This window comes from Melanerpes formicivorus, unplaced genomic scaffold, assembly GCF_026170545.1.
Source record: "Melanerpes formicivorus ecotype bairdi unplaced genomic scaffold, bMelFor1.0.p_v2 SCAF_103, whole genome shotgun sequence".
NCBI lineage: Eukaryota > Metazoa > Chordata > Aves > Piciformes > Picidae > Melanerpes > Melanerpes formicivorus.
Window position 1 is genome coordinate 117899 of NW_027142455.1, and position 15193 is coordinate 133091.

At 58.9% G+C, this 15193-nt stretch overlaps 1 protein-coding gene across 1 annotated transcript; it reads right to left on the minus strand.

Moving 5' to 3' along the window:
* Positions 1–1039: 1039 nt before the first annotated feature.
* Positions 1040–15192, minus strand: LOC137455660 (hydrocephalus-inducing protein-like). Its single transcript, XM_068166673.1, has 16 exons — positions 14948–15192; positions 14608–14727; positions 13299–13458; positions 13021–13193; positions 12408–12606; positions 11710–11773; positions 11038–11137; positions 9777–9945; positions 7743–7820; positions 6937–7141; positions 6350–6588; positions 5316–5467; positions 3771–3963; positions 3002–3107; positions 2158–2418; positions 1040–1543 (listed from the first exon to the last, which is right to left on the minus strand). The coding sequence occupies exons 1-16, from the start codon at positions 15190–15192 to the stop codon at positions 1299–1301; spliced, it is 2709 nt and encodes a 902-aa protein (XP_068022774.1). The 3' UTR covers positions 1040–1298.
* Between the last annotated feature and the right edge of the window lies 1 nt (position 15193).

Consider the following 15193-nt stretch of genomic DNA (forward strand, 5'->3'; position numbering starts at 1 on the left):
ATCTGACCAGGAGAAGATTCTTTGCTGTGAGGGTGCTGGAGGCCTGGAGCAGGCTGCCCAGAGAGGCTGTGGAGTCTCCTTCTCTGCAGAGATCTCAACCCCCCCTGGTTATTGTGATCCTGGGCAAGCTGCTGTGGGTGTCCCTGCTTTAGCAGGGGGTTGAGACTGGATGACCTCCAGAGGTCCCTTCCAACCCCCACCATGCTGTGCAAGTGGGTTCAAAACTGTGAGCTCCCATCCAACACAGACTGCAACACTTCAGCTCTTGGTTTAGGGTTGGCCTCTCTTGTCCAAGAGACTTCCCCATCTTGTCTGAGCCCTCAGATCCCTGAGCAGCATCCTTTCCTCTAACACATCCTGCTGGTTCCCATTCAGGGATGGATTCACTGTCAGGAGGAGCAGCTCAGCCAGCAGAGATGGAGATCTGCTGCCATCAGCAGACCTTCCTGTGGCAGCTCAGGGAGCTTTTGCTGCTGTGCTTCTCACCTTCTTCTTGACAGGCCAGGTGGCACCTGGGGCCCTTGTGGTATCCACCCACTTGGTGGCATGCAGGCTGTCATCCCAGTCAGGGACCTCCTCTGGTGGCAGCTGGAAGGAGATCCTGGACACCTGACACTTCACTGGGTGCTTTTTAAAGGTGACCTCAACTTCTGATCGCAAAGTCACTGTGATGTCCTTCACACAGCCAGAATGGAGGTGTCCCACCTAGGGAGAAGCAGAGAGCCAAGACCAACCTGGGATCACTGGCAAGGACAGGACAGGCTGTGGGTGTGGGGAGCAGCTGTGCCAGCAACACCTCTGTGAGGAGAGGCTGAGAGCCTGGGGAAGAGCAGCCTGAGAGACAATCTCTCAAAGCTTATCAAGAGCTAGAAGGTGGGGCACAAGAGGATGGGGCCAGACTCCTCTCAGTGGTGCCCAGGGACAGGGCAAGGGGCACAAACTGGAACCAAGGAGGTTCCATCTGAGCCAGAGGAGAAAATTCCTTGCTGTGAGGGTGCTGGAGCCCTGGAGCAGGCTGCCCAAAGAGGTTGTGGAGTCTCCTTCTCTGCAGAGATTCAAACACACCCCCCCGGCCATTGTGATCCTGGGCAAGCTGCTGTGGGTGCCCTGCTTTGGCAGGGGGGTTGCACTAGATGACTCCCAGAGGTCCCTTCCAACTCCCACCATGCTGGGATTGTGTCAAACTGCATCTTACTGAGGATTTATCTGGGTTTTGATGGAGAAGAACACCACCAAAAGATGCCATGTCCCACAACATGGAGCTCTTCTGGCCCCAGCAAAGCCAGGGATGGCATCTCCTAGGTGGCACTGAAAGGGGTTCTCACTGCTCCATGGTGGCTCCCAGAAAGCTGCCAGGCAGGGTCTGAGCAGCAGGGAAAAGCAGAGACAACCAAGCTCACCTGGGGGCAGAAGTGGAAGGGAGGCTCAGGCAGCCACTGGAAGCGCAGGGCCTGCCCCCTGCTGCGGTTGGCGATGGTGAAGGTCACGGTGCAGGGGGTGCCAACGGGACAGAACCCAAACTGGATGTGATCCCCTGGGTCAGCTGTTGGCAATGAGAGAGAGAGCTCTCAGCATGAGGGGAGAGCCCTCTGCCCCCCACAGACACACAGGACTCCAGCTCTACCTTCTCCAAGCCTTCCTTCCCCTGGGACATGCAGCCCAGGACATGTCCGGGCCTGGGCTGAGATCACAGCGCCAGCTCACCTCCAGATCTGCACCTTCCAGCACCCCCAAGTCCTTCTCTGCAGGGCTGCTCTGGGCCCAGCATGGATCACTGAGGGACACCAGTCTCCATCTGGACATTGAGCTGTTGATCACTATCCTCTGGCTGTGACTATCCAACCAATTCCTTAGCCACCAAGCAGTCCACCCAGAGAGGACACAAATGATCAGATGTGCTCTCCACAGCACCCCATGGGCTGGCAGACCTCCTTTTAGAGCTCCTCAATCAAAAGCTGCTTCCTTTGAGCCCTCCCTGCTGGCCTGCAAACTTCTCCCTTGACAGGGCACCTTCCCTGGGGCTCCCAAGCAAGGCTGCTCTGCAGGCTACAAAAGGTGACAGCAGCTGGCTGCTAAATCTGGGCCAGCCCTGTGCTGCCACAAGGTGTGCCCAGCCCTGGAGGTTCCTTGCTACACCCTGGCAGCCTCTCCTCTTACCCTCCAGGCTGTCCTCCTCCAGGCTGCTCTCAGGGAGGTTCTGCTCCTCCCTGTCTGCCACTAGTCCCTGGATGTTGTCCAGGGTGAAGTCATCTCCATAGCCTTCCCCCAGCAGCCTGATGGTGGTCTCAGAGGGGTTGTCCAGCACGGACAGGTGGAGCTTCCCTTCCAGGCGTTTGGCCAGGGTGGGCTTGAAAACCACCTCAAACTCTGCTGTCTGCCCACGCTGCAGGAGCAGGGAAGCAGTGTGGGGCTTCCTCTCTGCACAGAGATGGACACCAGGGACAGGTGAGGCACTGCAAACATTTCCATGCTCCAGAAAAGGAACAGGAGCTTGAAAACCAGCTGTCTCTAAGCACAGCTTGGCTCACCAGTGCTTCCAGACCCTCCTCCCATGGTCACAAAGCTGTGACACTACCAGGGCCATCCCTGTTAGTTGTCTTAAGCTCAGCTCAGTGCTCAGCCCTGGCTCAAACTGCAGCCAGATAGCTCCTGCCTTAAGCAGAGCTGAGTCAGAGTGCTTTGGGCTTTTGCTGGCTGGCTGTGAGCTCAGGGGCAGCCTCCCTTCAGGCTGGGGACTCCCCATATGCAGCAAAGATCTCAGATGCTCCACTGAAGTGGTGTTACCCCCCCCAGGACTCAACCCACCACCTCCATAAGAATGGAAAAGCTTCCTAGAGCTTGCCAGGTAGAAATCAACCCTGCAAAGAGTCCATGTGCAAAAGCCCCAGAGAGCCCCAGGACACAAGCTCTGGCCAACAGCTGCTTGCTGCTTGGCCAAGCCAGCAGCAGGACACAAGTTTTCCCTCTGTGAGTGACCACATTTCATGGGTGATGAATTCACCTTCCCCAGCAGAGTCCTTCATGCCCACAGCTTGGTAGAGGCATTTGGTGCTGGGCCTGGCTTTCAAGAAGAAAACTCCCTCTTCATCCAGCAGGTCCAGCAGCACCTGGGAAAAGAGCAGGACCAGACTGGGGTGGGCACAGCATGGCCCAGGGCCTGAGCCCACACTGCTGCTGTTCCACCACGGGCAGCCCAGCACGCTGCCCCCCTTCCAACACAGCTCTGAGCACAAGGCTGGAGCGAAACCAGCCCAAAGCCAGGCATCCAGAGACACTGGGAGGGGATGGAAACAGAACCAGGCAGGACAGGAAGGCTCCAGCCTGACTCTCTGAGTTGTGTTTCCCTGAGAAGGTCCCAAAATCCCTTTTCCCAGAGGAACTCCCTTCCTGGCAAGCAGAAGTCAGCCAGGGGCTTCCAACAGACTTTCTGAGGCCCCTTCCCAGGCTGTTCCCTGAGGCAGGGAAAACACAAACCCCAGGGCTGGGTCAAGGCTGGCAAGGACAGCAGCAGAGCTTGCAAAGGAGGTGGAGGCAAAAGTGAAGGGCTGCTGAGGCACGAGCCTCTGCCCACTGCTTTGCCACAGCAGAAGCTCAGGAGGTCGTCCTCCTGCCACAGAGGGGCTCTGAGCACAAGCCAAGGCTTTCCTTTGGGCTCCAAGGGCACCTGCAGAGCAGTGGGGCCCCTGCCCACCCTCACCGGCTGCGCTGGGCCCTCTCCTGCCCAGCAGCAGCCTTGTTCCCAGAGCAGAGCTCCCTCAGCAGCTGCTCACCTGGGCAGGAACAGGGCCAGAGTTCTGCAGGACCAGGGGCAGCTTCTCCCAGGCCCCCAGCAGGAGCCTCCTGAAGAGCAGCAGGGGGTTCCCTCTCCTGTCCTTCAGCGCCGGGCGCAGGACCCTCACCTCCGGCAGCTTCCCCTCGCCGCTGATCTCAAAGCTCAGGCTCTGTGCTCTCACTGCTGCAGGGCTGCAGGAGAGGGGCAGCAGAGCCACTGCTCACTTGGCAAGCAGTGAAGCCAGGGCCACCTGCTGCATTTCCCCTGCCTGGGGCTCCTGTCCCCCAGGACACAGCTCCCCCTTGCCCCTCTCCACCCAGTCCCATCCAAGAGGAATCTGCTCTGCAGAGCCAGAGCCTCCCAGAGCACCAGTTCAAACCATTTCACTCAGAGGAGCCCTGCAGGGCAGCAGACATGAGGAGGTGACAGAGGCCATGGGGCAGGTTCCCTGGCTGTGCTGAGGTGAGACAGAAGGAAGGAGCATGAGCAGAGCACAGAAAAGGTGTCCAAGGAAGAAGGGGCAAATCAGTGACCCCAGCAGGGAAGGTGATCTCCACAGAGGCTCAGAGCAGGAATTGCTCCTTAGGGTAGCAGACTGATGGATCCAGTCCCAGCTCAGCTACTAAAGGGCTGGGCAAGGGCAAGGCAGGCCCAGGACACACACAGGGCCTAGGGCAGAAGAGCTGGGGTCTTTCAGTGAGGATCCAATGGCTCCTTTAGCATCAAAGATCTTCATGCACCCCAGGAGATCCACCAGATCACCTCCTGAGCACAGGAACAAGGAGGCAACAAGGGCAGCTGGCTCAGGGCATGGAAACAATCCTCTGTCCTTGGCATTCTCCAGCTCAGCTGAAGCTGCACACAGCTCCATTGCTTCCTGATTCATCCACTCCCTGTTGGCTCCTTGGCATCAGAGAATCCTGGAATGCTTTGGCTTGGAAGGGACCTTGAAAGCTCATCCAGTCCAAGCCCCCTGCAGGCAGCAGGGCCCTTGGCAACTCCAGCAGTTTGCTCAGAGCCCCAGCCAACTTGACCTGGCATGGTTCCAAGCATGGGGCATTCCCCACCTCTCTGGGCACCCTGGGCCAGTGTCAGTGTCCCACTGCCCTCACAGGCACTGCTGCAGGCTACAGCAGGGCACTGACTCCCCGGCTCTGCTGGATCTCGCAGCTACAGCTTCTGAGTTCTCTGCAGCATCTCTGTCAGCAGGAGAGGCTGAGAGCCCTGGGGCTGCTGAGCCTGGAGAAGAGCAGCCCCAGAGGGGATCCTGGAGGTGAGGGTGCTGGAGCCCTGGAGCAGGCTGCCCAGAGAGCTTGGGGAGTCTTCTCTGCAGAGATTCCACAGTCCCCTGGCCATCGGGATCCTGGGCAAGCTGCTGTGGGTGCCCTGCTCAGGCAGGGGGTGGGGCTGGATGATCCCTAGAGCTCCCTTCCAAGCCCCTCCCTGCTGGGATGCTGTAACGCTGAGTACTCTACCCAAGGCTATTCAAAGAGCTAGAAGCTCTCAGGAAGGTCCCCTCCCAAGCTCTCCTGAGGTGAGTTACCTTGTGTGGACATCGAGGGAGGCCTCAAAAGTGCAATGGTAGCTCTTCACCTTCCGTGGAGTGAAGGTGACCGTGGCAAAGGCCTGGGAGCAGCTGGGCACGGACAGCCGGACAGGATCCACCTCAAACACCTGGCCAGAGTGGCTCTTCAGCTTGGGGAAGCCCAGAGAAGGCTGTTAGGAGGAAACTTTTCTCCATGTGCTGCTGTCTCACCCATACAAGGATCATGAGGAACAGCCCCAGACAGTGTGGCCCCCTTCTGGCTTCCCTAGACAGGCTCCATCTGTCTCAGGGGGGGAATCCAAAGCAGTGCTGCCCCAGGGGGCTGCCATCAAGCCCAGGAGTGCAAAGCTTGCTTTCAGCACTGGTCAGAGCCCCAGCACACATGGGAAGTGGGGACTGCATGGAGAACCCTGCAAAGAACCTGCCCCTGGCCTCTAAAGAGAAGGGGCAAAGAGCAGGGAGCCTGAGGAAAGCAGAGAATGGCTTTGGTTGGAAGAGACCTTTAGGATCATCAAGTCCAACTCTAAGCCCAGCACTGCCAGGTCACCACCAAACCATGGCCCTCAGCACCACAGCTCCACAGCTCTGAAATCCCTCTAGAGATGGGGCTCCACCTCTGCCCTGGGCAGCCTGGGCCAGGCCTTGACAACCCTCAAGGGAAAGAAATTGCTCCTCATGTCCAACCTAACCCTCCCCTGGCACAACCTGAGGCCATGTCCTCTTGTCCTAGCACTTATTCCTTTTGAGAGGAGACCAAGCCCACCCCAAAAGGGTCTGCTTTGAGCCCTGGCTCAAAGCTGAGGAAAAGCTCCTCCTCTGCCTGTGCTTCCAAGAGATGTTCAGAAGGGCTCAGGTCTCACTCCAAAGCCCCAGGGGCCTGGAGCTAAAACCTTGCCTGAGACACACTGAATGCAGCCCAGCTGTCACCTGCCCTGAGCTGCACTAGTCTGGGCAAAAGGAAGCAAGGAAGCTGGAGAACAAGGCAGATGTCACACAGCCTTCAGAGACTCCCCAAGGCCTCCTGTTCTTACCTTGCTGGGGCTGGGTTTGATGGAGAGGAGCACATCGCAGGGGATTCTGTTCACATTGCAGATCCTGAAGCGTGCCGTGGCCTGGTGCCCAACCAGGACCTTGGTGAAGATGAACTTGTTCTCATCTGTGAGGAACACCCCCTGCTGCTCCTGCACTGTCTGGAGGACCTGGCAGAGGTTGCTGCTGCTGCAGATCTGATGCCCCTCAAAGATGCACTCAAGGTCATCAGCCAGGAATGCTGTGAGCAGAGCAGAGGGAGGGCTGAGGATGGAGAATCCTTCCTGCTGAACTGCCCTGCCCCTGCTGGCCTCTGAGAAGCTCTTTCTGCCCAGGGAGCTGCAAACCCCAGCCTTGGGTGGGGGACCTGCCTGTGAGGATGGAGCTCAGGCACCCTCAGTCTGAAAGGGTTTCTTTTGATCCTTCCCTGCATCCCTCCCAGCCTCTCCCACTGGTGGGCTTGGCAAGAACCTCTGAGGATTCGCAGAGAGATGCAAGGTCAGGCTCAGGCTGTCTGCTCTGTCCCAGGACTGAGGCTGGGTGCCGAGCAGCAGCAGCCTGGCCACAGGAACCCGTGGGCAGCACTCACCTGGAAGGCAGGACTCGGCCAGCAGGGTGTAGGGGATGCCAAGAGGGTTGTCCCTGGGGTCTCTGCTGCTGATGTCGATGAGCAGCTGCTCCTGGCACGGCCCTGGCAGCTCCGCAGCACAATCTACTGTCACCAGCTGCTGCTCCCCAGGAAGGATGGAGCCAAAGGCAGGGGACACTGTGAACATGCCCAGGGTGAAGCGAGCCTGCAGAAAGAGTCCCAGCAGAGGCTGATGGCAAACAGCCTCACTCTGAGCATCCCAGCAAGGAGGACCCTGGGCCTTGGCCTCCAGCTGGGCCCAGGGCAGGCAGGGATGACACCACGGCCCAGAGCACAACCCAGGATGAGATGAACAAGCTAAGGAGATGTGCAGGCCTAGCCTGAGTGGCTTAGAGAAAGGAGTTGGGCTGTAAAGGGTGAAGGTGGGAGCTGGGGTCCTTCAGCCTCCAATGTGAAACAGGAGAGCAGAGAGAACTGTGAGAAACCATCAGAGAGGAGAGCAGACTGGGCAGAAGGCAAGGCAAGGTCATCTCCTGTCCCTGGACTGGGAGTTCAGCAGGGACACTCCACAGCTGTGGCACTCACAGCCTTATTTTGGCCAGCAGCTACCAGGTACAGATCCCTTCCCCTTGGCCCCACAGCTCCAGGGCTGAGCAAGAGCACAGCATTGAGCAGCTCCTTCCTCTGCTCAGGGCTGGCAGAGGATGGGTCTCCCCCATGCAGCCCGTGTCCCATGCCGTGGGCACAAGCCCCCAGCCTGGGCACAGCAGGGGAGGAGCCTGTCTTGGGGAGCAGGAGCCACCCACCTTCACAGAGGGCTTGGTTTCCTTTGGCAGCAAGGGCTTGCTCTGCTTGGCTGCAGCAGACCTTCCACTGGAGCTCCCCTGCTTGTGGGAGTCAGAGAACTTCCTTTGATGTGCACCCAGAGGAGAGAGCAGAGAACATCCCTCAGGCTGAGCTCCTCCTGCCCTTCTCCACAGCCAAACCTTCCTCCCCAGGGAAGAAAGTCCTCCTGCTCTTCACAGCCCCCTGCACCACCTGTGGCTGTAGCTGATGGGCAGATGGGCTCCAGCAGCAGCTGCATGAGGATGAGCAGGAGGATTCTGTGGCATCTCTCTCCTCCCTGCTCACAAGCCAACTGCACAGGCAGACAATAACCCAGGGCTCACAGAACATGGACTTGTTTAGTTGGGAGAGACCTTTAAGGTCAGCAAGGCCAAGACTGACCCCAGCACTACAGGTCACCACTAAGCCATGGCCCTCAGCACCACACCTCACAGAGTCACAGAGGTGTTGGGGCTGGAACAGACCAAGCACCACATCTAAACGACCTTCAAACACACCCAGGCTTGGTGACTCCACCACCTCCCTGGGCAGCACATTCCTGTCCTGACCACTCTTGCTGGGACACAGTTTTTCTTAATGCCCAGTCTGAACCTACCCAGTCACAGCTTGAGGCTATTCCCTCTTTTCCTGTCACTAATTACCTGTGAGAGGAGACCAGCACCAACCTCTCCACAGCTCTGAAACCCCTCCAGGAGCAGGCACTCCACCACTGCCCTGGGCAGTCTGGGCCAGGCCTTGACAACCCTCAAGGGGAAGAAATTGTTCTTCATGTGCAGCCTAAACCTCCCCTGGCACAACTTGAGGCTGTGTCCTCTTGTCCTAGCAGTTGTTCCTTGGGAGAAAAGACTAACCTCAGCTGGCTCCAGCCTCCCTTCAGGGAGTTGTAGAGAGCCAGAAGGGCTTCCCTCAGCCTCCTCTTCTCCAGGCTAAACAATGCTAGGTGCCTCAGCTGCTCCTCACAGCCCATGTGCTCCAGACCCTTCCCCAGCTTTGTTGTCCTTCTCTGGCCACCTTCCAGCACCTCAATGCTCTTGGAGTAAGGGGCCCAAACCTGGCCCCAGGACTCACAGTGCAGCCTGGTTGTGTGTCCTGGCTGCCTGCCACACGCCAGCCCTGCTGTGGGGCCTCCTCCAGCAGGAAGGTTGCTGCAGGCCTTCTCACCTTTTCTTTGTGGGCTCAGCTGCAGCCTGCTCTGCTCTGCAGATGAGGAACTGGAAGGGCAGGAGGCCTCTGTTCTGCAGCAGGAAGCTGCAGGCCCTCCTGGTGCCGCTGGCCATGGCCCCGCAGTCGAGCAGCGCCGCAGGGCTGATGCTGTACTGGCTGAGCACAGCTCTGGCTGAGAGCCTCACTGGGATGCTGGCAATGGGCTCCCCTCCTGCCCTCAGCTTGGGCTCCAGCACCTGCAACCAGGGCAGGGCTTGGTAAATCCAGCAGAGCCCAACCTCTGGCTCTGGCCTGTGGCCACAGCCCAGGTGCCCATCAGCTCATCCCCCTGCTCTGAAGTCCTTCTCCAGAACTGCATTTTCAGCCCCTCTTAGAATCATGGAATGGGTTGGCTTGGAGGAGTCATTGCTTCAATTTTCCTGCAGTCAGCAGGAACAGCTGAGGGCAGAGCAGGTGCTTCAGAGCTCCAAACAACCTGACCTGCAGTGCTTCCAGTGATGGGGCAATGACCACCTCCCTGGCCAAGCTGGGCCAGGCTGGCACCACCCTCAGTGTCAGACATTTCTTCCTCCTATCCAGGCTGAATCTTCCTCTTTTAGTTTCAAACCATCACCCCTTGTCCTGTCCCAGCAGGCCCTGATCCAAAGTCTGTCCCCAGCTTTTGGATTGGCCCCCTCCAGCACTGGAAGGGCCAGAACTGGCTTCTGAAAGCCTTTGCTGTGTGCAAATAACAGAAGGTTCCCCAGCTAAAGCTTGCTTTCCAGCACAGCCATGTCCTCCTGACCCCCTCAGCCCAGCTGTGCTCACCCTGCCTGCCCCAGGCAGCTCACCTGGCACAGCAGGATGGCTTTGTCCTCAATGCTGATCTCCCTCTGGGAGTGGAAGAGCAGCTGGACAGTGACAGGATGCTCAGAGGCAGGCAGCAGGCCCTGCTGGGGCTGCACAGTGAGGTGGGAGGCCAGGTCACGGCTTCCGGGCTCTGTGGGGCGCAGCCTGAACCTGGGGAGGGAAGGAGAAGAAGATCTCTGCAGTGAACAGCCCAGGGGCCAGCAGCACAGCCAGGACCTGGCATGGGACCAGTAAAAACCAACCAAAGAATTCTGCTGTGCTTAGGAGCCCCAGGCCCTGGCAGAGCCAGGCAGTGCTGAGTGCTGGCAGCTCCCCTCCACCCCCAGCGTTTTCATTCCTCCTCTGAAGAGTCTCCTGAAGAGAAAGGACTTAGCCCTGGAAGGACAGCAGCAGAGCTCAGCAGGGACTGGCCTCAACTTCAGGGTCACAAAATCCCAGACCCCCAGCATGGGAGGGTTTGGAAAGGACCTCTGGGGATCATCTGGTGCAACCCCCCTGCTAAAGGAGGGCACCCACAGCAGCTTGCCCAGGAGCACAAGGGCCAGGGGGGGTTGGAATCTCTGCAGAGAAGGAGACTCCACAACCTCTCTGGGCAGCCTGCTCCAGGCCTCCAGCACCCTCACAGCAAAGATTCTCCTCCTGCTCAGATGGAACTTCCTGGGTTTCCAGTTTGTGCCCACTGCCCCTTGGCCTGTCCCTGGACACCACTGTCAGGAGTCTGGCTCCAACCTCTTGCCTGCCACAGGTCCTTTATCTCCTGCTGAGCATTGCTCAGCTCCCTTCTGGGGCTGCTCTTCTCTAGGCTCAGCAGCCCCAGGGCTCTCAGCCTTTGCTCCTCACAGAGCTGCTCCAGGCCCCTCAGCACCTTTCTAGTTTCTGCTGGACTCTCTCCAGTGGTTCCCTCTTGCACTGAGGAGCCCAGAGCTGGAGCCAGGACTCCAGATGTGGTCTCCCTAGGGCAGAGGACAGGCAGAGGAGAATGTCCCCTGACCTGCTGGCCACACTCTTCTTACTGCACCCCAGAGCCCAGGGGCTCTCCTTATGGTGCCTGCTGAGCTGTGCAGAACTGCTGGGCTGGGGCTGGATTCTCCATGGCAATGGAGCCTGGAGCTCAGGACAGTCCCAGTGGTCACACACACCATGAGGCAGCCAGCATGGGAACAGCTTCTAGCCACAGGAGCAGACTGCAGGCCTGGGCAGGTGCTGGCCCCAGGCACTCCCAGAGCAGGCAGCTGGACCAACCTGTATGCAAGCTTGCACTGCCCTTGGTTCCTCAGGGTCAGCACTTGCTTGGCACTCCCCAGGACCTTCAGGACTCCAAAGTTCACACAGCCATCTGCACCTGCAGGACACCCCCAGAGCGAGGGAAGGGATGGGGAGGATGCTGGAGCTGCTGCAGGCTGCACCCAGTCAGGAGACAGAGACTGGGAGAGCTCAGGTGGGACAAAGCTCTGCTCAGCAAGTCTCCAGCCTTGCAAGGTTTCTCTGGCTGCTTTGCTGCCCTTTGCTCTTCTTACTCAGAGAGGATCTGTAGGGCTTAGCAGCCAAGGAGCTCAGCCTCTACCTCCTTGCTTCCAAGCACAGATCAACCACTTGATGTGCTGTACTGAGCCTTCAGGAACTGCCAGCTGCTTGTTCCCACCCCTGGTGTTTCAAAGGGGCACACTTCAAGGTGTGAGAGAGGCAAGGCACTGTGTGACCTGACAGTGCTTTACTCCACACAGCTGGCAAGAGACCTGTGCCATGGATCCATGCCAGGCCTGCATTGCTGTCCCACCCCATCCCACCCCATCCCATCCCATCCCATCCCATCCCATCCCATCCCATCCCATCCCATCCCATCCCATCCCATCCCCCACTTGCCCCAGCAGTGCAATGCATCTGAACTCCTTTGCTCTGGGGCCAGCCACTGACCTTCAGGCAGGGTGATGTTCAGAGCAACTTCGTAGGCCTCAGCCACAACTTCAATGTTCTCCACCTGAACAACACCCTGGACATTCTCTGCAGCTGAAACCTGAGGCAGCAAGAAGCAAACCCTAAAGTCCTTCTCCTCAGTGTTCCTGCTAAACAAGAGGAGTCCTTGTCTCTAGCAGCTGTCTTTACCCAGCCTGGGAGGCAGTGTGATGTACAAACACCCACAAGAGTCCTGAGGTGCTCCAGAGCAGGTGGCAATGACAGCCAGCTCTCTCTTAGCAGGCAGCAGCCTCACTGCAATGCAGCCTCTAAACCCCAGGGAACAAAGCCTTAATAGCCAGAGGAGGAGACTCCACAACCTCCCTGGCAACCTGCTCCAGGGCTCCAGCACCCTCACACCAAAGATGTTGGAACCTCCTGGCTTCCAGTTCCTGCCTCTTCCCCCTTGTTCTGTGCTGGCACCACTGCCTGGCTCCATCTTCTTGCCCCCCACCCTCAGCTCTTGCTCAGCACTGAGGTATTCCTAAGCAGCATCCTTCAGTGAGGGTCCCTTGGTGCTAAGGGCCCAGACAATGTGGGCTCAAAGGAATCTCCTCAGGGCTCATCCTTTGGCCCTCTTTGCCTTCAGACACAGCCTCCATCCCCCAGGGCCCACAGCACTCTGCCCAGCTCTGCCAGGCAGGGCCCTGTCCCCTCACCTCCAAGCGGATCTTCTTCTCCACGCCGAGAGCCTTGGTGCTCCTGAAGCACAGCTGCACGGCCAGCTCCGAGCGGGGCCCGACCGTGCCCTGCCTCTGCCGCACCGAGAAGCCCTCGCCGAGGCTCTGCAGCCCGCTGAGCCTCCAGGCCACCGGCAGGGGGCAGCTGTTCCGCAGCAGCAGGCTCCTGCTGTGCTCGCTGCGGAGACACCAAGGCTCAGTGCCAGCTGCTGAGGGGCACAGCGGCAGCCCTGCCGCTGGCAGCAGCCCTCCCCATGGGGCTGAAACCACCCTGCAGGTTTTGCTCTTTGCCACAAGCCTGAGAGGGGAGGCCCTAGGGAGAGCTTGGTGGCAGAAGGGGATCCAACAGCAGGCAGAGCCAGAGCCAGATCCACTCTCTCTGCACCAGCAGAGGAGAAGCAAATGCATCAGGGCCCCCACTGCTGGGGGGCTAGAGCTGGGGACTGTCATGGGACATCCCAGCCAGCAAGGAACAGTGAGCAAGAGGCTGGCAAGTGCTGGGAGCAAGAGGGCTGCTGGCCCAGCCTCCAAGCTGAGGAAAGGGAAGCTGCAGCAGAGCCACCCCCAGCAGAGTGCCCCTGGCCTGACTGACCTGTGCAGAAGCACCCTGTTGAAATGCAGCTGCCTGGGGCTGACCCCCAGCTTCACCTGCACCCCTTGGCAGCACAGGTGGAAGACCACTGGCTCTGGGTTGCCCTTGATGCAGCAGATGAGGCTGTCTTCCACCAGGCCAGGTGAAGTGGGGCATGCCCAGATGCTCAGCTCCTGGCCCCAGCCCCACAAAGAGAAGCACAGAAGAACATTCAGTGAGCAGGAGGGGCAGCTCCTGGGCTCTGCTGCTGCTCCCTGGCCCACCTGCCTGTCTCCTACCTGCTTCTCCTTAGGTCCCAGCTGCATGCTGGCAGGCTCCAAGAGGAAGGTGCCCCCACTGCCACCCCTCTCAAAGGAGAAGTGCACCTCTGCCTCCCAGGGGGTGACATTGCAGATGGAGAGCTGCTCACAGTTGTCATCCTGCAGCACAGCCTTGGACCTGGCCACAGAAAGGGCAAAGGCTGCAGGGGAGCTCTGTCAAGCAGCCTGAGAGAAAGGCTCATGTGGGACACCTTGCATGCTGCCTGTGTTCATTCCCTGCTTCCTTGGATGCCCAGCCCACACTTGGTGTCTCCATCCCAGAGGTGTGCACAGGCCACTTCAAGAGGCCTTCGACAAACCAGGACCTCAAAGGTGCCTGGCAAAACAGAAGCACAGCAGGCACCTGGATTCCTCCCCTCCTCTGCTGGCTTTCCCTCCCTGCAGGCTTCCCAGGAAAGTGTGGCAAGAGCTCAGCTTCTCTCTTCCAAAGCAGCCAGGAGACTGCCTGGGCCCAGCTCCTGGGTGAGCCTGAGGCTGAGGGCGGGAAAGCAAAAGGATTCCTTCCCAAGAGGAATCCCAGAGTTAACAAACACCTCCTGGTTCAGGTGTGGGACAGAGGTTGGTGGGACAAGGTCAAAAAAAGGCAATGCCTCAGCCTGGCCAAATCCTCTTTTGGTTTTTAAACTCTTTTGATTTACCCTCCCTGGGGTGTCAGAATGCCACCAGCTCTCCAGAGCTCCCCTGGAGACAAACCTCCATTTCTAATGCTGAAAGAAGAGGGAAGTGAAAAACAGAAAGATGCCAGCAGCTACAGGGACATTATTTTAAGGCCAGACTCTATCCAGCAGTGAGGATCAGGAAAATGGAAATCCCCTTTGCCCTGCCCTGCAGGTGCTTGTCCCCCAACAGCAGCTCCAACCATCAAGTCTTGCTGACACTGCAGATTTCACGGAGGGTTTCCAGTCCCTCAGCAGAAAAACTTCCTTTGCTCCTTCAGGCTGACCCACAGAGCTCCCAGCACTTGAAACAAACAGCACAAAGCTGCTGAAGCCGAGGTGGGGGCTGACAAGTGACCCCAAGCTGCTTTCAGGCTGCAAGCAGCACCTGGCTCTGGCCACCAAAGCCCCCAGGGGGCAGGAAGATCAGCTCCATCCCCCCCAGCACTCCTGTGCCTGCTAGGTGCTCAAGTTGCCACAGCTGTGCTCCTTCAAAGCCACCAAACCCCCAGCTCTCTGCCCGGGCCTGCCCTGAATCGTGCCCCTGGGTGCATGTTCCTGGAAGCACAAGGTCCTGCAAGCAGCACAGCTGGGGGCTGGGCAGCACCTACCTGTCTCTTGCCTTGGCACACAGCAGCGGCCTGAAGTGGAACATCCCCGTGCTCAGGACATACTGCTTGGAGATGATGGCATCAGCTGCCTTGCTCTGCCTGCAGCCAGGAAACACCTCCCTGGCACAGAGAGAAGGAAGAGTTGTGAGATTCTCTGAGCACAAAACCTGCTCCCAAAGGCTGAACTCTTAGTGCTGGCTGAGGCACAGCACCGCTGCCCAGCTCCAAGCACGGCAAGAGATGCTGGGGGGCTCAGGCAGGTCCCAGGGGCACAAGGGGCAGAGTCTCAGCTCTGAGCTCAGGGGCAGCAGAGCGGGACGGCCCCAGGGGCCAGCCTTACCGTGGCTCCTGGCTGATGCTGGGGTACAGGCAGGTGCCCCTGCAGTGCAGCTGGTAGGGGCGCTTGGTGCCCAGCAGCTCCAAGTGCAGCCTCTGCTCAAAGCTGCCCAGCAGCGCGGAGCTGAAGTGGACCTGCAGCACCACCTGGCCCTGGGCAGGCACTACCCAGCGGTAGCTGCTGAGCCTGGCAGGGAAAGAGGAACCTTCAGGCACTGCTGAGGAGCAAAGGAGAGCAGGAGGAGCCATG

What these genes read in the sequence shown, in the direction of transcription:
- LOC137455660 (XM_068166673.1), bottom strand. Translation starts at nt 15,192, where the DNA reads ATGGCTCCTCCTGCTCTCCTTTGCTCCTCAGCAGTGCCTGAAGGTTCC. An exon ending in AGCATCAGCCAGGAGCCACG is followed by an intron (nt 14,728 to 14,947) that starts GTAAGGCTGGCC and finishes TCTCTGTGCCAG; the next exon opens with GGAGGTGTTTCCTGGCTGCA. An exon ending in GGAGGAGGACAGCCTGGAGG is followed by an intron (nt 1,544 to 2,157) that starts GTAAGAGGAGAG and finishes CATTGCCAACAG; the next exon opens with CTGACCCAGGGGATCACATC.